Source organism: Bipolaris victoriae (genome assembly GCF_000527765.1).
Source record: "Bipolaris victoriae FI3 unplaced genomic scaffold scaffold_9, whole genome shotgun sequence".
In the NCBI taxonomy this organism is placed as follows: domain Eukaryota; kingdom Fungi; phylum Ascomycota; class Dothideomycetes; order Pleosporales; family Pleosporaceae; genus Bipolaris; species Bipolaris victoriae.
Window position 1 is genome coordinate 95,908 of NW_014575383.1, and position 19,656 is coordinate 115,563.

At 51.8% G+C, this 19,656-nt stretch overlaps 10 protein-coding genes across 10 annotated transcripts; 4 read left to right on the forward strand and 6 right to left on the reverse strand.

Annotated features, from left to right (window-relative positions):
- Positions 1-835: 835 nt before the first annotated feature.
- Positions 836-1,420, reverse strand: COCVIDRAFT_12471 (hypothetical protein; the record flags this gene model as incomplete). The annotated part of the gene is made up of 1 exon (XM_014705242.1): positions 836-1,420. One exon carries the CDS (start codon positions 1,418-1,420, stop codon positions 836-838), a length of 585 nt encoding a protein of 194 aa, XP_014560728.1.
- A 1,236-nt stretch (positions 1,421-2,656) lies between these two features.
- COCVIDRAFT_88157 (hypothetical protein) lies at positions 2,657-4,134 on the forward strand (the record flags this gene model as incomplete). Its single annotated transcript, XM_014705313.1, has 4 exons — positions 2,657-2,980; positions 3,033-3,143; positions 3,233-3,535; positions 3,589-4,134. The coding sequence occupies 4 exons, from the start codon at positions 2,657-2,659 to the stop codon at positions 4,132-4,134; spliced, it is 1,284 nt and encodes a 427-aa protein (XP_014560799.1).
- Positions 4,135-4,419: 285 nt separating this feature from the next.
- On the reverse strand, positions 4,420-4,575 carry COCVIDRAFT_88244 (hypothetical protein; the record flags this gene model as incomplete). The annotated part of the gene is made up of 1 exon (XM_014705314.1): positions 4,420-4,575. A coding segment is annotated over one exon (156 nt), but the record flags the coding sequence as incomplete, so codon positions are not given.
- A 345-nt stretch (positions 4,576-4,920) lies between these two features.
- On the reverse strand, positions 4,921-6,552 carry COCVIDRAFT_23046 (hypothetical protein; the record flags this gene model as incomplete). Its single annotated transcript, XM_014705259.1, has 1 exon — positions 4,921-6,552. The coding sequence occupies one exon, from the start codon at positions 6,550-6,552 to the stop codon at positions 4,921-4,923; it is 1,632 nt and encodes a 543-aa protein (XP_014560745.1).
- Positions 6,553-7,610: 1,058 nt separating this feature from the next.
- COCVIDRAFT_23047 (hypothetical protein) lies at positions 7,611-9,258 on the reverse strand (the record flags this gene model as incomplete). The annotated part of the gene is made up of 3 exons (XM_014705260.1): positions 7,611-7,689; positions 7,743-7,762; positions 7,819-9,258. The coding sequence occupies 3 exons, from the start codon at positions 9,256-9,258 to the stop codon at positions 7,611-7,613; spliced, it is 1,539 nt and encodes a 512-aa protein (XP_014560746.1).
- A 510-nt stretch (positions 9,259-9,768) lies between these two features.
- On the forward strand, positions 9,769-11,460 carry COCVIDRAFT_12475 (hypothetical protein; the record flags this gene model as incomplete). The annotated part of the gene is made up of 3 exons (XM_014705243.1): positions 9,769-9,922; positions 9,982-11,198; positions 11,269-11,460. The coding sequence occupies 3 exons, from the start codon at positions 9,769-9,771 to the stop codon at positions 11,458-11,460; spliced, it is 1,563 nt and encodes a 520-aa protein (XP_014560729.1).
- A 686-nt stretch (positions 11,461-12,146) lies between these two features.
- On the reverse strand, positions 12,147-13,607 carry COCVIDRAFT_23049 (glycosyltransferase family 62 protein; the record flags this gene model as incomplete). The annotated part of the gene is made up of 5 exons (XM_014705261.1): positions 12,147-12,430; positions 12,483-12,563; positions 12,614-12,673; positions 12,726-13,351; positions 13,438-13,607. 5 exons carry the CDS (start codon positions 13,605-13,607, stop codon positions 12,147-12,149), a joined length of 1,221 nt encoding a protein of 406 aa, XP_014560747.1.
- Positions 13,608-14,109: 502 nt separating this feature from the next.
- Positions 14,110-14,379, forward strand: COCVIDRAFT_88372 (hypothetical protein; the record flags this gene model as incomplete). Its single annotated transcript, XM_014705315.1, has 1 exon — positions 14,110-14,379. The coding sequence occupies one exon, from the start codon at positions 14,110-14,112 to the stop codon at positions 14,377-14,379; it is 270 nt and encodes an 89-aa protein (XP_014560801.1).
- Positions 14,380-15,126: 747 nt separating this feature from the next.
- On the reverse strand, positions 15,127-16,429 carry COCVIDRAFT_23050 (hypothetical protein; the record flags this gene model as incomplete). Its single annotated transcript, XM_014705262.1, has 3 exons — positions 15,127-15,412; positions 15,464-16,307; positions 16,372-16,429. The coding sequence occupies 3 exons, from the start codon at positions 16,427-16,429 to the stop codon at positions 15,127-15,129; spliced, it is 1,188 nt and encodes a 395-aa protein (XP_014560748.1).
- A 1,116-nt stretch (positions 16,430-17,545) lies between these two features.
- COCVIDRAFT_34126 (hypothetical protein) lies at positions 17,546-17,972 on the forward strand (the record flags this gene model as incomplete). Its single annotated transcript, XM_014705316.1, has 2 exons — positions 17,546-17,875; positions 17,916-17,972. 2 exons carry the CDS (start codon positions 17,546-17,548, stop codon positions 17,970-17,972), a joined length of 387 nt encoding a protein of 128 aa, XP_014560802.1.
- Positions 17,973-19,656: the final 1,684 nt, after the last annotated feature.

Genomic DNA, 19,656 nt, shown 5'->3' on the forward strand with positions numbered 1-19,656 from the left:
TTCAGCGGAAGTACCGGAAGAGTCTTTTACTGTATCCTGGTTCTAATCAATAGCCTAGGAAATTGCACTCAACAGCGACGTCACTTTGGTTGGTGGTTGATGCCCGCTTTGACGGCGGGGTAAAGTTACCGACAGACTGGAAATGCAACCTCAACTACATAGAAAACCTAGTAGACAACATTAATACTACTCAACTACTATGTACCGTGAATTTTGCCTTCAGGGTGAGGCTGCAAGCTTACGTACTATGCCCAGCCCTACGACCGATCCCGTGGTGTCCCGCTCCGTACGCCGCTGGCCTAGAGAATGCCCAGCATTGCTTGGGTACTACCCCACAACCGATTGCTTATGTCATTGTATAAAACCTGACAAAATCACCATAGTCTATGCAGTCATTTACTTTATTGATGGGAATATTACAGAGGCCCCTGTGAGTGTCTATCCCATAGCCATTTTCCTAAATAGGCACGAACCGGTGATTGAGAGGAGGGGTTGTCCCGAGATGCCGTGCACAAGACCTACTATCCAATGAACGACAATACCTCATCTTAAAGAAAGGCCAGTAAGTGCTGCAAGATGGAGCCCTCGTGCAAGGCCTATGGATGGGCCACGGGCCACGGGCCACCGATGCAAGTCACGTTTTGTCGGGTACGGCACCCGATTCACTGGGGACTCCTGAGAAAATTAGCCGTGCCCAAGCTTCACAGGGAGTGACGACACGGATGTGGATTGGAGCTGAACCTGTTTTCAAGTACTTTGTAGGCGAATCTTTAATTTCTCCTAGAAGCAAAGACTTCGGGCTAAGAGCGCGAGAGAAGAATAGCTTGAGCCATATTTAGTGTACTACCTCGCGCTCCAAATTCCTGGCACACGTCATCTGTAGCGTCTTGTACTGTCTGTCTTGACTTTCCTTGGCTGCAAAGGCGGAGTGAGCTTGTGGAGTTTGCCATCCACTAAAGATGATAGCCTCGTGGTGGTTTAGCGCAGCATCACATCGCCAGCCGTGTGCTAATTTAAACGGAAGGCTACCTTGAAGCTGCTGCGCATGCCTCTGGACTGCCTCGTCGAAACCCCGAGTGGATTCTTCTGAGACACTAATTCTTTCCATTGCTAAAATAGGTGCATCCAGTGGAAACAAGTTCACACCGCTAAGTTCCACATGAACTGTCCAACAAAACTGCAGCATCTTTTCTTGGGGGCCGAGAATCTGGTCTTTGGAAGGCGAGGCAAGGAAGTCCATATGAGCATCGAGACTTGGCCATGTGCCTAAAATATAGATCAAGCTGGGATCGTCGATGCAGTTGTAGAAGTGGGAGCCGGTCTGCAGTTCGGCTCGGACAGTTGACAGGCTCTCAAGCAGTGCCGGGTCATCGGCTGAGAGCTCTTTTAGACGGAGCTGGGTGACCTCGAGGACGGGCATGGTGTACCGTGGGATTGGGAACGATGCAATCCTGCGTCACAGACCGATATAGTAGCAGAGAGCGGGAGCACGTGCAGGGTGGTGGGTGGATAGAGGAGGAGGAGGAGGAGACCAATGGCGGGGAGCAGGGTCCAATTCACAGCGGCTGGACGGCTGGACACTTCGCTGGCTACGTTAGCGGCTTGGCAGACCACTCCCACGGCTGCTGCTGCGTTCAGCTCACCTCCTGTTTTGGCATCTCCGTTGCTTGGACACCACCTGTGCCTGATGAAGCCTAAAGCCTGCATGCGGGGACTACAAGGTTACGCGAGATTTTCGACGGTTGGCCAATAACAACATGCACTCTGGTTCCACACAAATGCTTCGCATGTCCTACCAAATCCATTCTCTTCACTTCCACGCCATTCACAGTACATCGGAAAGCCTCTTGGATCAACCGCATGCAGCTCTAACTATAATTAAGCCCTCGAGACGTACAATTCTACCTGGAGACTCAAGACGATACTAATTCAAGTCTCACGCGCTGTCCAAGATAGTCTGGAGGCGCGGCCAGACTGGCCCAGTGGCAGATCAACCTATCGGCGACGTCCCTCATCTTGGCGAGGCTTGCCCTCATCTCGTGATGCAGGAATAGTCTGGTCAACAGCGGCAGGCAGCAGGAACTGTGTGAAGCCGTTATCTCCCGCCATGGCGACGCCATCGCAACGGGCCCGGCGTGTGCACCGGCCCGTCATGAGCGAGACACGTCGCGATGGAGTCCACTGAAGAGCATGTTTCATCGCAAAGTCTGCCTAGAACGATCACAAGGCATACATGCCTAGAGAAATGATGCACCAAGGGGACACAGCCCTCGAGGCCATCGACAGCCATCTAACGGTTATGGCTGCATACCGGTGAGCCGACTAGTAACTGAACTCCCACTTGCTAGACCTATTCTACCGCTGTCATAGTTACAATACTATCCAAGCTTCTCATTCTATTTGTCCGACACGTCAGTTTTACGGTACAGGCCTGTGAGTCAGCCAGGGTTCAGCCGTACACCTGGCATCCCCTGATTAATGTGCATCAACCACACCCGCGGGGTCGGTCGCTTCGCGCTCCCTGTCTAAGCCCCCAAATTTTGTGCTCCCATGTCAGGGCCATTGCTTGTCGTGGATGGACAGAGTATATATCCGCACATGGGAAGCAGCACCCGCGGCCGCGGCTACGGAATCCTTCTTCTTGCCTTCACTGCTCATGTCGTCTCCACAAGATCGCGGTAGTGTACTGGACAGTTCTTCAAGCGACTCGCCAACGTTGTCGGACTGTCGAAATGAGAGTATAGCACCGCTGCCCCGCAGGCCCATTCCAAGGAAGGGCCATACTAAATCACGCCGTGGGTGCTACAGTTGTAAACGACGACGTATAAAGTGCAACGAGAGACATCCCGAGTGCAGTCACTGCCTCAAAGCTGGGCTACAGTGCGAGTATCCTGCCAACATCATTCAAGCAACTCAGCGGTCCCACGCTATCTCAGGTCCACGGGAGGCAGGCGGCTTCCGGTCCGCTCCAGGAGTATTCGTGAGCACTTTCCTAAACCTAGAGTTAGTTTGCAAGTACCTGACAACTACAGTCGATGGGAGATATGCGATTGTTTCACCATTTCCTCATCACTGCATACCCGCATCTACCTGTGGGGCAAGACAAGATATGGGTTACTGTAATTCCCAGCTTTGCACACAACGTAGGTTATCTCTCACAAGGTTTCGAAAGAAGAATATCCTCCAAGCCGATATATTGTCAGACTCCAGGCTTGCAGGCTGATTCTCGCAGTATGAGTATCTCATCCATTCGATTCTGGCCCTATCTGCATCCCATCTAGATGCCGTAACAAGCTCTGGTGTTGCTGAGCAGGCTATACAACACCGAATTCTAGCAGTGAAGTCGCTCAATGAAGCGTTATCAGTACCCCCAAAGACGCGATGTGAGCGAGATGCTAGAATGGCGGCTGCTTTGGCTCTTGCGTTTCAGTCAACCCATCTGCAAGACGGCATGGCAGAGTTCCTCACCATGGTGCGTGGTTGCAATCTGATTGCAGGAGACGAAATGTCGCTAAATGAGGATTCGGTTTTCCACGTACGTAGTACTTGCTCCAATCAAAGCTGCAGCCTCATCCTAACGCAAGCTAGGTATTCCGCGAAGACAGTCACCTCCAGACAATACGCAACCGCATTGACACCTCGTCAATGAACTGCGTCAACCAAGGAGATCTCGGCCTAGCCTCCGTATCCCTCAGCTCAATCGAGTCCCTCCACATGTCCGACTGCGAACGATCATATTGGGAGCACCTCGCCAGTGTAGTAAACCACGCATACGAGAGACCGATCGACGCATACACCGCCTTTGTTACACTATACAACATTCCATCGCGGTGGACACACGAACAGTTCCAAGCCTTCATCGACCCCAACAACAACGTCGCGCAGATCTTGCTCGCCCACTTCATCGCTATCCAAGCCATCCTCACACCCATCCTCTATCTCGAGCGGGTGGGCTTCCAAGGTGTCAACGCCCCCACCGCTGTCTTGAGTTGGATCGAGGGTATATATTGGAACGTCACACACCACCTACGGCATTATGTTGAGTGGCCTAGGCAAGTTTCAAAGTACCCCTTTGAACAATTCATGGGCCAGAAGCAGTCGGATAATCCTGACATAGACCCGACTTTGCCATGACCGAGTCAGAGATAAGATTATACTAACGAAGCGCTATGAGTTTCTTTCCTTCTTCTTTTCCTTTTCTGTTAGCCCTGGATCAGCATAACCTGCAATGATATCTCGTGTACATATGCTGGATTTGAAGTTTTATCTTGTAACTTTATTGTCTCTTGTAAAGCTCATCGTTAGGCGATAGTGCAATCGTTTTGTCAGGAACTTTCGGGAACTCTACTTTCTTTTGTCATCTATCGTTACATATCCCTACATATCCCGTTGCATGCCGAGTTTTTGTTCTTTGTTTTCTCATATGTTCAATAGTGAGATAGTCAACTTAAAAAACACCTCAAATACCGGGAAAGTAAACTCATAACATATATTGCAATGATCTAATCTTGTTACCGAAGGTAGTGTGAGACTTTTCCGCATCCTGACGTGACTACATAACGAAATGACTAAGCGAAGGTGACCGGAATTTTACAAAGGAAAAGAGGAGAAAAAGCGAATGTCGTGTAGATCCGTATACGTGGAAAGAAAGGAAGAAAAGCGAGTGTCGTATAGAGACTGTATACGGGAAAGATAAAAAAGGGAAGAAAAGAAGAAAGCGAATGTCGTGAAAAAAAATCCCGTATACGTAGAAGAAAAGCCAGAAAGCAAGCGAGTGTCGTGTGTATCCGTATACGAAAAAGAAAGCAGCGAGTGAACGTCGCGTACGACCATGTGTGAGAAGAAAAAAAGAAAGAAGAAGAAGAAGGAGAAGAAGAGAAAAGGGGAAAACCACAAATCACCCTGCCTACCTCCTCCCCATCAAACCCCCATACTAGCCACCCACCTCCTAAACCCCCCCTTCCCCCTCTCTCTCCTCATCTCGACCCTAACCTCATCCCTCAACAACCCCACCCACCTCGCCGGCCCCTTCTCCCTCACAACCCTCTCCTGAGCTTTGACCCAATAATCCTGCTCCATAGCGCGATCCTTGACGCGATCGCAGAGCCACTCGAGCCACTCGCGGCGGTCCCAGCCACAGCGACTACCCCACTTCTGTTTGACGGTGAGCGCGAAGTCGTCGATGTCTTTCTTTGCGCAGCGGGGGCAGAAGGTTTGTTGCGGGTAGAAAGAGGTGCCGGGCAGTGGGGTGCGGTAGAAGGTGTAGAGGTGGTTGGAGTAAGGGGTGTAGTGGGTTTTGCAGGTTGCGCTGATGCAGGGGCGGAGGGTGTAGCGCCAGTCCCATGTTTCGTGATGGCGTTGTTGAGGTTTACTGGTGGGGTTACTGCTACTATTGCTCTTGGTAGTGGCAGTGGGTTGAGATGGGCAGCCCAGTACGCGGCGTTTTTGCATTCGGATGAGTTTGGCGTTGTGGATGCGGCGGTCGTCGCAGAATTCTTCTTTCAGTTCTTCGAATTCCGCGGCGACTGTGCCGAGGGTTTTGCGGCCCGCGTTTTGGCGGAGCATCTCGTAGGCGTGCTTGAGGGTTGCGTTGGCTTCTTCGAGCTCGCGGACTGCATGGCGAGGACAGTGTGCGTGGAGATGAGATAGGAAGTATGGGCCACTGGCGAGGTAAAATGATGGACCTAGGTGTAGTGGCGTGTAGTGTGCCTTGCATGAAGGATATAGACATGGTATGTAGTTTTCAAGTGGGTTGTATTGGCCCAATGGAGCGGTACAGAATGCCGATGCCTGTAAAGTAGCTGGCGCTGATTGAGTAGAAAAACGGGAGGTGTTGTATTTTGAAGACTCGTAAGACACTCCGCGAGGTTTTGGACCAAGGGATGGCGGCTTGTAATGTGCTGGTAGCGGAATTCCCGCCCATCTTGGATCGAGCTCTTGAGAGGCTGTCTGTACAAGCGATTTGTGACTGATTCGTCTCTTGATAGCTTGAATGGACATAGTATGAGAGGCCGGAAGGGAACTCGGACGACTGAAATTAGGTGGTGCAGGTGCTGAGTTGTATTGAGAACCGTTGATCTGCTTGGACAAACTCGCAGTCGGACTTGCGAAAGGGAGGCCATTGTGGAACTGAGGTATCGGAAGTGGACTGGGTATTCTTTTGATTATGGATTCTGGTGCTTGTATAGTCCGTCGCTTCACTGACGGCTTGTATCCCAAATTTGGTACCAGTTGTGGTTCCACGAATCGTACAATGGCTGGTGATGACTTAGAGTGCGACAATGTACGCATCAATTTAGGTGACTTGAGGCTGGGCTTCAGGCTCGACCGGGCAGATTGCGGGGTCAGTAATTCGGGCTGTGGGGTCAACAGTTCTTGTTGTAGAGGTGACAACTGTGGTGGTGTCGTTGACAGCTTAGGTGGTGGTGTCGACGGCTCCGGCGATGATATCGAGGACGAAGATGAAACTGAATCATCATAGTCAAAACTGAGATTTGACTCTGATGAAGCCGGACTCGATGAGTCGCTAGTATTACTGTAGATAAAAGGCATATTAAGAGGTATTAAGCCAGCTGCAGCTAGAAAAGAGGTAATGACTGTTGGGGAGCAGCTTGACGAAGCGCTGGTTGACAGAGCATGGCGGACGGCCTACTTTTGTGTAGTGTTTGATTACTTGGAAAAGAGTGCATAGACATGTCAGTCCTGGGATACGTAGGCTGAGACAGAATCTCCGGGGATGATGCCGGCATATTGCCGAATGGAAGCTTCATTGGCGGGCAACCATGCTGAAACCAAAAAAAAGTGTCTTTTTTTAGGGCCGTTGGAATTAATCGATAAGCGATGGTCGATAGTATTCTAGGGTCTCGAAAAAGGGGGCTTGATAGTAGAGAGCGGTTTTGACTGGCGCGCCAGGAGGTAAAGATTGGAGGAGAGTGCCAATGAGGATAGAGGTAGGGCAGCGTTACCCAGAAACATCTGAATTGGCTGCAATATTTCACATAGAAACAACCAACAGACAGATCCAAGAGGCACAGCGTATGGAGGCGGGAAGGTGTTGCTAGTTTAGTACCGCAAGCCAGCGCCAACAGTCAAGTCAAACTCACCCACAAAAAATCTCCCATGATTACCCCGTCTCACGAAGAGAGTATTGCTTCCGAAATCTCGAAATGGTAGCGATTATGCATTTCAGCTGACCACAAGTACCCGTCGTATAGCTTACGGCATGGCAGAGGCATGAACTTGTCGGAATCCTGCCCGCCAAGCTTGGCCCATCCAGCCATGTGGTGATCGACGTTAGTCGCCTCCCGCATATGCAAGGGATTTTCAAGCGAGGTTGCAAGGGTCGGCTACGCGAGAAAAAAAAGAGATGCGCTTAGATCATGACGTTGTTAGTGTTGTCTTATACAGTCTACCCATATGGGTGTGTGGTCGACCACACTCATGCAACGCGAAAATCAAACTTTTGCAATCGTCGAAAAGGGAAGAGGTATAATGCCATATAGTATTCTGATGCTAAGGGGTTCTTTTTCCTTCGAAAACACAACTTGAAACGTTCTTTGCATAGCAATACCCAAAAAGAAGCAGATTCTTGAAATTGGCCAGAAGAGCGACTATAGCTTGGGTTGTTTCTGCTTGAGCATAGCTTCGGCGACAAGACGTCGTTGTATCTTACCGGTCGCAGTCTTGGGCCTAGAAGAGGGCGATTAGCGCATTTTTCAACTATAAGGGTAACGTCCACATACATGATGTCGGTGAAGAATATCTGCACGATGTTAGAGAATGTTCAGTATAATCTTTAGGGGTGGCATGTTGGTATACCTCTTTTGGGAGTTTGAACTTGGCAACACGATCTGTCAACCATGTCTTCAGCTCTCCGGCAGAGAGTGTTTTGTCCTCTTTGACCACAATTGCTAGGCCGATATCTTGGCCGTACATCTCGTCCTCAACAGCAAAGCTCACAGCCTCAGAGACGGCGGGATGCTGTGCGATGACGTTATCAAGTTCGATTGGGCTAATCTTCTCACCACCCTTGTTGATCAACTCCTTGATTCGGCCAGTGATGATGACATAACCGTCGGCATCTTTCTTGCCTTGATCTCCAGTGCGGAAAAAGCCACCCTTTGTGAAAGATGAAGCATTAGCGGCGGGGTTGTTGAGATACCCCTTGGTAACGTTCTCGCCTCGGATGCAGATTTCTGCTTCTTTGCCCTGAGGCACCTCGTTACCGGCATCGTCGAGGATCTTGACCTCGACACCCTGACCAATTCCCACACTGCCGGGTTTGCGCTGGCCTGGTGGAAGAGGGTTGCTGGTCATCTGATGCGAGGCTTCGGTCATGGCATAAGCCTCCAAGACGGGCGCGTTGAGTGCCTTTTCAAGTTCGTGGAACGTCTTTGGGGAAAGTGGGCTGGAGCATGATCGGATGAAACGGATATGCGGCATGGGGCTCGGGAGAGGACTCTTCAACAGGATTTGATGGATGGTGGGAACGGCCGTGTACCAATTTGCCTTGTGCTCCTGGAAGTCTTTCCAGAACTCAGAGGCAGAGAACTTGAGCGGTATAATGACAGAGCCGCCGGACGCCAAAGGAGCAAGGAAGCCAGCAAGGAGACCGTGGACGTGGAAGAGAGGCATGACCAACATAGTGCGGTCCTTGGAAGACAGTTCGTAGGTGGCCTGGATGTTCTTCATGGTGCGCAACAGATTGCGGTGCGTGAGCGGAACAGCCTTGGGGCGTCCAGTCGTACCGCTGGTGTGCAATACGAGCGCGACATCCTCAGGCTGTGCCGAGAGAACCGGCGAAGCTTTACCCGCGAGCTTTCCGGCCTCCTTTACGTCCAAGACAACCTCGCTGCCGTTGTAGTAGCACTCTGCAATCGCTGCATTGTACTTCCTTGCAGCTCGGACCGCCGCTGCGTCTTGAGCAAACGCGCCTTTGGGGACGAGCGCAATCGCCGAGCTCAGGTCATCGATGTAGAACTCGAACTCGGATTGCTTGTAGGCTGGGTTCAACGGGGCAGCGATGGCTCTCTGCCAAGATGCAGCGATGAAGGATACGATGAACTCGTACGTGTTGGGCAGCGCAATGGACACAGCCGCCTCGGCAGATACGCCGACCTTGGCCAGTTGCTGCTGGAACGCCTTCACATCTGCGGCCAGCTTCTTGTAGGAAACGGTCAAGGCTGGTGCACCGGGGACGATGATGGCGGTCGATGATGAGTCCTTGGAAAAGGCTTGTTCCAAGGTAGTGGGAGACATTGTGATTACAAGTTGGATCTAGGGTACGCGATCAGCGAGATGGTTCAGTCGCAGGGGCGGGCTTATCTGGGTGTACCTTTTTGATTTTATGGCGCGCAAAGGGAATATCTATGAATTTTATACAAACACCGAAGCCTGCTCGGATGCGTCTACTGTCGTCTATAAAGGACCGTTATCGGATGTTGGAATCAGGAGCACTGGCAAGACGGGACGGTAATAGTCGTTCCTGAAGGTGATACGTAATGCAGCTAACGCGTTAGCGTGGGGAGCCTGCACCGAGACGCGAGCCGCATGCCGCCTTGCCGACTCCACCATCTCTTACCACAACCTCAACCCCCACCGCCACCATATTATCAACACCACCACCTCTGCTGGTCATGACATTGCTGTCGCGACACCATTAATAATAGTATACTGGCTGTGTAATATCCATTCTCCCTCCGCGACACCAACAAACACCGCGCAACGCGTCCTTGCGCACAGCCGCACCTGCTTGCGCATCACCACACCATGGCATCTCCACCGCCGCAGAAGGCTGCCGGCCTGCCGAACCCATATGCCCAGAGGGGCCTTCCCAATCCATATGCCTCGGCCACCATCTCCGCTGCGCCTGTCAAGTACACCGAGGAGCAGGCCAAGGCTGAACAACAGAAGAAAGCACCTGGTAGCTACCTGAACTGCTCCACACTTTGACCTTGACGCACGACTCATGCAAATGTGCAGCTTTTCATAATCCACACAACATCAAGCGCCCTCAGGCGAAAAACCAAGCCAAGAAGCCCGGCACAACTGTCAAGAAACCTACCATGCCTGCACTTGCCCCGGTCTCCTCTTCAGGCCCTGGACCCGCTGCCACCAACCCCCAACAGCACGGTATCGACTACTACCGAAGTACCGCTGACGACGATGCTGCCATCCTAGAAGAACGGAGAATGCGCAACTATGAGGAGAAGCAGCGAAAGAAGGAACAGAAAAAGTTCAACAAGATGTTCGGCCAGTGGAATCCACAAGCACCTCACAAGCCCGAGCGATATTCCAATCTGCGAGCTTACAGAGCGAGTGGTGGCTACCAGCGCAAGAAGGAGGGTTTCAACGCATTCTTGCGAGGGGCTGCCGCTCAGTACAGATCTCGTAATGAGAGCGAACCCTTGAATGGCTCCCGCTCAGCCACTTCGTCTAGCCCAGCTCCAGCTGCAGTGCCCACCAGACCATCATTTGCCCCGCCGGCCTCCTACGATGATGCCCCTGCAATGCCGCCCTCTGATCAGTCTGGAGAAGATGCCTATGCTCGCCGCATGCAGTTATCACAACCACCGCCAAACAGTGCGCCATCTCCCTCTGCACATGAACCTACACCTGGGTATCCTCCGCCTCCCCCTTCAGCCACACATGATCACACGCCTCCACCCCCACCTCCACCACCATCTACTTCTGTGCCGACATCTTCAACTTATCAAGGTGCCACGATATCTGCGCCACCCGTACGATACGCGAACGCGACCATTTCAGCGCCCCCAGTCCATTACGAGCGTCCCGATGTTCCAATGGAAGACCTAGACGACGAGCCAACCCCAGAAGAGCGTCCATCGAAGCGCCCCAAGATCAGCAAGGCAGAAGCTATGATGGCCAAGATGGGATACAAAAAGGGTCAAGGTCTGGGCAAGAACAACGATGGAGTGGTCACTCACCTGGAGGTCAAGATGCGCAAAGTTCCACAGGGAGCCAGCACTTTTGACGATGAAGGCGGCAAGGTCAAATCGCAACAGGTCTGGGATGTTCGTGGCGGCGCACGCAATCAGAAAGACGAGCCTGGCAAGTTTGGTGAAGAGTCGTCTGTCGTGGTTACTTGGGGTTGTGTAGATGGTGTGGATTGGGACGCCAACGCTGATCGCAACGACGGTGGTATCCGCCAGGATATGGGTGAAGCGTTTAGCAACAAGGTAAGATTTTCCTCCCCGAAAACGCGTACCCTTTTTTGGTACTTGTGTCTCATGTACTAACATTACGTAGTTTGGCCCAGTCGAGCACGTGCAGTTGGACGAAAACAACAAGGACGGCGTCGTATACATCCACTTCCAATCCGTCCTCAGCGCCCTCAATGCCGTCAACCGTTTCGACGAAGGCTGGGAGTTTAGAGGCAGGAAGATTCGCGCTAAATACTACGATGAGCGCAAGTTTCACGCCGGTATTTATGATTATTAGCCACTGCCAATTTTTCTTCTATAATTGCTGGTTTGGATGGATGGATGGGACTTGGGGATATTTACGCTGTAAAGTTTAGTTTAGTTTGGCTTTCTTTCTGGTATACACCCTCTTCTATCTTCCAAAGTGAGTGAGAGAGGGGATTTGTTTGTACGAGGGTAAGAGCGCGGGGGTGCATGTGTAGTAGAAAAAGGGATGTGGTGAGAGCAAACATGGTATTCTACAAAGGCGCTAAAAAAAAACTTCCCATGTACGATATACAAATAGTGGGGTACCTGAATATGCATGTCATGTTCACACGGCGTTCGCATGCATGGCTTGGCTGTGCGACATGAGCCCTGGGATCTAGGATCAATGCAAGTCCGCATCATACGATTCCCACTTGATATGTTCTATTCAAAGTACCGCCTGCTGTATGCAAAATATTCTATACGCCTGCCTAGAATTTGAACTCTCATGCTAGTCGTTTTGAAAGTACAAAGAAAACCAAAAAAAGAGGTAATAGCCCATTTCATCCCTTAGAAGTTACTCATACAGGTATCACAAGATGTGCCCTTTCCCCCCAAAGCCCAAGCCATAGAATCAATGCGTGCGCCCGACTCCCTGGGTATATGCTTTCTTCTCTCTTTCCTTTCCTTTCGCCTCCCCGCTTGCCAATAACACACAGCGAAGGTGCTTCATCTAGTCTAAGCATTTCCAGGCTTCTCATCCGTGTCAATATGCCAGACGACATAATTTGGCAATCCATAGACACCGTAGCCCGCTCGGAGTGCCATTTTAGCAAACCCTTCGGTTTCCGCTTGGTTCTCAAAGGCGTAACAAGGGAAGTTGATTCCAGAACGATGAACATCTGCCTTTACGATAATGTTGACACCACCGACACCGTCGAGGGGTATTTCCTCGTCCTTGTCTTTGCGCCAGTCGCCCATTTTGGCCATGTACTTGCGGTTGGTGGGGTATTGCTTGTAACCTGGACAAAATTAGAAGAGCGTTGATAGTTGTGAAAATGAGGCGATATATACCTTCTGCAAGGACAACGTTCTTGTCCAGAGAAGCTGCAAGTTTAAGACCTTGAGGGGATTCCTGCCAAGAGTTGTAATCGACTATTATTGTCAGTAAAAGCCAATGTGACCCCGCAGGCTGTAAATCTTACATCGTCCTTCAATGTCAACCTTCTTGCCATTTTCTTCCTTGTATCGGTGGAACCAGATATCTGCGACTAGTCAGAATTGCTGTACTTCAACTTTTGTTGACAAACTACTCACTGGGAACAAGCACATCGCGGTCGTGTGCAACAAAATCCTCGATAATCCTAGACGGACTGTCGACAATGTCCACATCTCTCCAGTAGACCCAGCTGTGGTCTGGCTTCAAGGCAGTTGCGAGTAGGTAGTTTCTCGCTCTGCCCAGCGCCTTCCGCCGCGGACCCTGAGCCTCGAAGCCGTGGCGGTCCTCGACACTCTGAGAGAGAGTTACACCAAAATCCTTTTCGACAATCATGGTCGACCTGAACGCTATCTCTGGATTGTTCTGTATCCTCTCCAGCTCCTTGGCCAGTACCGCCACGGTATCGTCTGTGGTATCGCCAACGAGAAATGCCAAATCAATCAGATCGTGAGGGTATGTCAACTGGGCGATAAGGTCGAAGTGCTTTGGCAGATAGAAAGACGCATCGCGGAGTGGGGTAAGGATCAAGACGCGCTCCTTATTCTTGACTGCATTCGGGGTAGATTTTATTGAGTTGAGATTTACGTGCTGAATGTCGGTAGCATTGACCTCGATTGGCTTGTGGTGGTTGAATACAACGGGTGTAGTCAAGTGAGCATGCCATTCTTCGTTCTCGTTTGGTGACATGTGCATGGGTGGTTTGGAGGGGCCGAAGCAGTAGAACCTAAGACGAGGGTATTAATAACGGACATATGAGGCGACGGGCAATACCCTGGTGCTGGTATGGAGCCATGGATAGGAATAGCGTACCTCTGTAGTTCGCCGGTGGCTGAGCCCATAGAACGCCATAGCAAGATAACAGCTGTCAGGAGACCTAGAGACAGCAGGAATCTTGGATTGCGCGCCGTGTGTAGGACCTGGCGCGAGGGTGGCAGTCTTGCCTGGGCGGCCTTCCACGAGTATCCTTTGCCCGCAAGCATGTTGAGTGGGTATTTGCCAGCGTGGTCCTTATCCTCGGGCTCGTCCCCTCTGGCCTGGGACAGGCGTATCGAAGAGCTGCGTGCTCTCACCGTGTCAGCGTTGGTCGTCTCCCGTTGCGAGTGACGCGGCGATTGTGGGTGTGATTGCTCCAGTTTGGCGGACTGGGGCGCCTGGGGCGCGAAGGGCTGAGGGCAGTGACAGTGCGACGATGTGGGTGGATGTTTAGAGGTGACGTCGCACGATGCTCAATTGGTAAGGGCGGAAGCGACAGACGCGGACAAGAGGGCACTGACTATGGGACCCAGACTGTCACTGGCCGGCAGATAAGGAAAGGGCGATAGGCAAACGACAGGCGCGCTTGGTGTTGCGAGACAAGTGCAACCATGGCTGTGAGTGCATTCGGCGCAAGCACCATGTGCAATTGCAAAATGACGCTAACTGTAGATCAATCGCCATAGGTCCACTGATGACGACGACTCAGAAATGAAATCAGTCGCCCTCATGTCCCTTCACTCTACCGTACCAGACTTCACCTCAACTTGGGCGGATTGTGCAGCCTCAAAACGTCCCGTCCGTTGCAGTTGTCGCCATGGGCAAGCCGTCTTGTCAGCACCAATACTATCTCGGGATCCCTTGTCCATACTGTCAGCCACCTGCCGCTCATTCGGTGGTGCGGCCGCTACCAAGGAGACGGAGGTTCCTCCAATCCTAGTCTTATCTACCCAGATGTCGAATGTGGTAGCCAGTTTGCGGTGTGTAGTTGTAGTGTAGTTGTTGTGGATATGGAATCGAGGCATGCGCCCAAGTGTGCAACCCGCAGAGGAAGAAAGACTCAAGCATGTGATGGAGGTCAAGGCCTAAAAATACGAAAACAACTACGTAATGTTTATTTACTTATTTTTGCCTGTGAACAGCGCCATATTCAAAGCCAGAATAAACTTGGCTGAGCCTGCTATATCAATATATGTCATCAGATTGATTACAACGTGTCGCACTTGTCACAAGCGACTTTCTAGTCATAAATAATAATAATTGGAAAGCTTCACTTTGCAACAAAACCGGCCGGCCGCCGCATGACTGCTGCACAGACAGTCATCATACACTTGCACACAGAGATATGCATGGCTCGTCTCGGACCGAAAAAGGCTTGGATTCAACTTTTAGCCATTTGCACGCTCAACTCCACGGGGTAACTTATGAACAAAAATAAATGAAGAGAATGACTGCATGAACTATCCCAAACCAAACCCTCCTCGCGGCACTGCTACGCCTCACGTCGCTCGGCAGACTTAGATATACTGCGGATTAAATGTCTGCCTCGACCCTTTTAGCCAAACAATACATACAATTGTTACATGCTGATCCATGAACCATCCCCACAAGCCCTCCTCCAGTCCTCAGAAGCTGAACCCGGGCTTCACGCCCGTTTCTGCTCGATGCTGTACGCTATCAAAAAAGAGTCAAATCCTTGGGGGTGTAGTCTATGCGATACGGTGAACGCCAGCGTCATCAACCTGCTTAAAAGAAGAGAACAGCGACCATGGCTGCGAGGCCAAGAGCGCCGTTGACAGGGCTGAGCGAGGTGGCAGCACCCTTCTGGCCGCTGCTTCCGGTTCCGCTCTGCTTGGTGGGGTCGTGTCCTTGCTGGCCGGGGTCGATGAGAGTTCCCTCGCAGGTGTAGTCCTTGCTCTGGATGAGCTTCTTGGAGTGGAGGTCCTTGTAGAAATCGCAGGTATCGTTGAGCTGAGCAGATGACTGAAGGTTGAAGGCACCCTTGACGCTGTCGAGCTTGGGAGTGGAGACCCTGGAAATTGATTAGTAAAGACTTTCGGATTGTCGCGTGAAATGTACTTACTTGCTGAAGTTACCGCTCATGTCAAAAGCACCACCGATGCTCTTGAGCTGAGGAAGGCCGTCAACCTCAACGAGCTTGGAGTTGTTGGCAATCTGGATGTTACCATTGATCTTGGTAAGGAGAGGGAAAGAGATGTTGTTGAGCTGCTCGTTGGCGACAATAGCAACGGCCTCACCAACGCTGGTCAGGTTGGGGGCAGAGAAGGTCTCGAAACCGTTGTTGTAGAGACCGAGAGATCCATTGAGGGTCTCGAGGGAGGGGACGGAGACGGAACCGCAGAAGCGGAAGGTCAGGTTGCTAGCCCAGATGAGGTTGGGAAGCTCGACCTTGACGGCCTCGTTGTTGTCGGCAAGGGTCAGCGAGGTGGAGACGTTACCAAGCTGCATGGAGATGGAGTCAATGTAGCCGTTGTTGGCAATGAAGATCTCGTCAGCCTCCTCAATGTTGATACCCTTGAGCGAGCGGAGAGCAGTGTTCTGGATATCGATCTTGTCGGCCTTGGTGACCTCGGAGGTGAAGCCGATCTCCTGGAGGTTGGGGAGCGCCTGCCACTGGATGGAGTCGATGGTCTTGAGCTTGGGGAAGTTCAAGGCGTAGAGTGAGGTGAGACCCTCGAGGTCCATGGTTCCGTCAAGAGTCTCGAGGTCGCTAGCGCTGATCTGCTTCATGTCGGAGTTGTCCTTTGCGATCAGGTTACCGGTGATCTTCTTGACGCCATTGATGGCAATGTCCTCGGTGGTGCCGGTAGCAATGGCGATGTTACCCGAGAAGGTCGAGCAGCTGGCCAGAGCAGTGGCATCGCCGGCATTCTGGATGGTGGTGGTTGCGGAAACGCTGCAGGCGGCTGGAGGAGCTAGTTAGCGAGGCCGCGCAATCAATCACGTCCTGTTGGGAAAGCAAACACGTACCGTAGGCAGTGCTGGCGGCGACGAGGGCCGGAGCAGCGATCTTGAGCATGGAAGGCATTTTTTTGTTGTGTAATTGAAGCAGGACGGTAACTGCGAGTAGATGTAAGCGGGCGCGTCGAGACAGAGAGTGGAGTCGGCCGAAGGCTGCGACAGTTACGTACCTGGGATGTTAAGACTGCTCGCACCGTTTCAGTTTGGTGGGCGCTGAGGAGAAGTGGGAGCGGGTACGGGAGAGCTGGAGCGAGAGGAAGAATTAACTAGAAAAGCAGGCAGTATTAAATGGAATAGTCCCAGTGGCGCGATTGAAGAAGGCGCGGTCGTCAAGAGCGAGTGGATGAAGACAAGGAGAAGAAGGACTTTGCAAACAAGAGCGAGAGCATGGAGAAAAGGGGAGCGCGATGGTGCCAGACGCGGCCGGCGCTAGGGGGCGGCGCTAGTGGTTGCGCCGGCGATCATTGGCGGCCTGGGCGGGTGCCCAGCATCATCGATGCTCACTTTGGACGCAGTCAATGCCGCAGACGGACCATGGATGCTTGTCCGCCTGGCGCCACGGCTGCTGCTACGACGACGACGACGACAACCACTGCCATCCATGGCCATCACCAAAACCACTGCCACTGGCCACATGCTGTCTGTCAACAGATTTCCGCGCTTGTCGACTGTGCCACCTATCACCCGACCTCTCTCTTTGTCAGTACTAATCCACCTACACACACCACCTACCCTAGAGAGGGCCCAGCATGCCCGCGGCGTCGGTCCCAATTTCACCCTCTGCACGGCCGCCCCGTTATCCCTCGCAAACAAGTGCAAGCAGCATCCAAATCCTGTATTATCCACCATGTGCGGGCCTCGCATCCAGGGTAGCGTCTGCATCGCCCCTCACCCTCCTTGCTAGCAGTCCTCTAGTAGCCTGGACGCAACCATGATGCGCCCTCCTCCGCTAGCTGCCTGCCACGTCCATTCTTTGTGCGCTCCTCACAATTGCCAATTGCACACACACACTGGCGGATGGGCGGCACGTTGTGCTGTAGTGCAAAAGTCAACGGGCAGCCACTGTCCACAGTTGCCACCGTCGAGGCCGATGCGAAACACAACAAGCAACTGCCTCTTACGCGGCCTCGACTAGGCCGGCTCCCCCCTGACGTCGGTCTCGAGCGCCTCTCCAATCGCTCCAATGCGGTTACATCCGCTCCTCATCCAGCTAGCCTGCCCGTTGCAATCTCCACCCTCCCTCAACACCAATAACGCTGCCAACAAACTGTGCTATTCTTTCCTCTCCCCCCGGCGACCGCTTTGGGCCCTCCTGCTGCTTTGCGCTATCGTGCAGCCGCCTCCTTTACCGTTCCCGCGCCCAGTTGCATCATCGAGGCTCGCAGCCTCATTTCCTTTCCCAGAGGCGTTCACACTGCTCACAACTGCATCCACTCGCTTATCGATTTCCTCTCCCCGAAGAACAGCCTCGCCATTCTCCGCCAAGCAAATTACAAGACCCGCATTGATTGATGTCTCATTTCCCATGCCGAGACCCATCCCCTCGACATCAGCTCACGCCCTCTCCGCTTCGTATCCCGCTACTCGCTGAAACAAGTAGACAGGTATGACATCGCTGCCGCCAGCTTCTTGTTTCGACATCCCAAGATATTCTAGAAAGCGCCAAGTCGGTCGCGAAGCTTGCACATGCTCATGCGCAACACACACACTCGGTCTTGTTTTTGTCGCGACAACAAGTTTCCTTTGTTTCAACATCTCTATTTTCGCCGCAACCTGATGCACACACCACCACGACAAAGCAACCACATGGTAATACCAACATGTGATTTACATGGTCTCGGGCCAAGACAACAAACCTCCTCCACCATGCCCGGATCTTGACGCTCCCACTGCTTTCTGTTGATGTTCATCCCTCGTAATCTGCCTTGCACCCACTGTTAGCCGCGCGGCCATTTTAAGCACCGAAAGAAAGAAACATGACCCAGCGGGGAACTCAAATCTCCCTTAATATCAAAAGTGGCTCCTTGGCAAACACCTAATGGCTATTCAAGTCTAGGTGTCTGTAGGAAGGACCTACACCGCATGTGCCGATTGTTTTAGCACGATAAGGCCCGACTGTGTGACTGTGCGTGTCATGCTCAAGAGGTCGTCCATGTACACTTGCAGCTCAACATGACACAGCAAACAGCACAGTACTGGTCCTACCTAGCTCACCGATGGTAGCTCTTCTAGAGAAGTTACACAGGCCCACAGACCATTTCCTTTTCGATTGGCCATTACACCTTGTACGATACTTGCACAACAAACTCAACATAGTCTCGGTCACAAGTCTCTGCTTGCGCTCAACCTTTCACCCAAATTTGTTTTTTAACTGCAAGGCTGCCTTACCAAACATATTGTACAATGCCCTGCATAGTTCAATTCAAGGGTTGTGTTCCAATATAAACTTTACAACGAGAGTTCCCGGGTAAGCGGACCATGTCTCGAGCGCCGGACGAACGAGGCATCCTGTGCCTCGCGGAGGAACCCTTTTCCAAGGGAGCCGACAGATATCAACGTGATACACTGTTGTTAACAAGAACACACACCAAACTGTGATCATTCAACTATCCGGATCTCTTTCCAGCAAAAGGGTCCAGCAAAGATGGCAGGCAATCATGTTTTTCAAGCGGCAGCGCGGCTCATGCTCACGCTCACATCATCTTGGCTAGATCAAGCCTTTGGCTCGCCCTAAGCTTTTCGCAATTTTACCCGCTTACTCTGCTGCTTTGCCAGTACGACGCTTTGAGGTTCCACGCACATGGACTATTGACGGTTACTAGCGATGATGCCGTCTCACCCCTATTTTCATCCGGCAATGACAATACTAGCAGCGCCGCCGTGGCATCTGTATATACGAAAAAGGGATCTTGTGTTCTGATTTGTCCACTTGAATAAGACCAGCATTGGGGATGGCAGTTTGAACTTGACTACATGTTTGCACGTGGTATCTTTTGCCGAACATCTCATGATAGCTCGATATAAATACCAGCACTCTGCCATCTCCATGCCAAGAAATCGACATCTCCATCAAAAAAGTCCCAATGACCTGGTCAACGGCCATCGATCATCTGCTGATCAACAGACTGATAATCATATGCAATCGATCTTTTCCTCGTCAGAACCCCCAAGAACCCCAAGAAAAAAACCCTGCTTCTACCTGACCCACAAAACCCACAGTTGCACACATCATACGCACATCAAGAACCCCTTCCTTCTCCACAAAACAAGCACATAGCGAACCCTTCCTTCTCC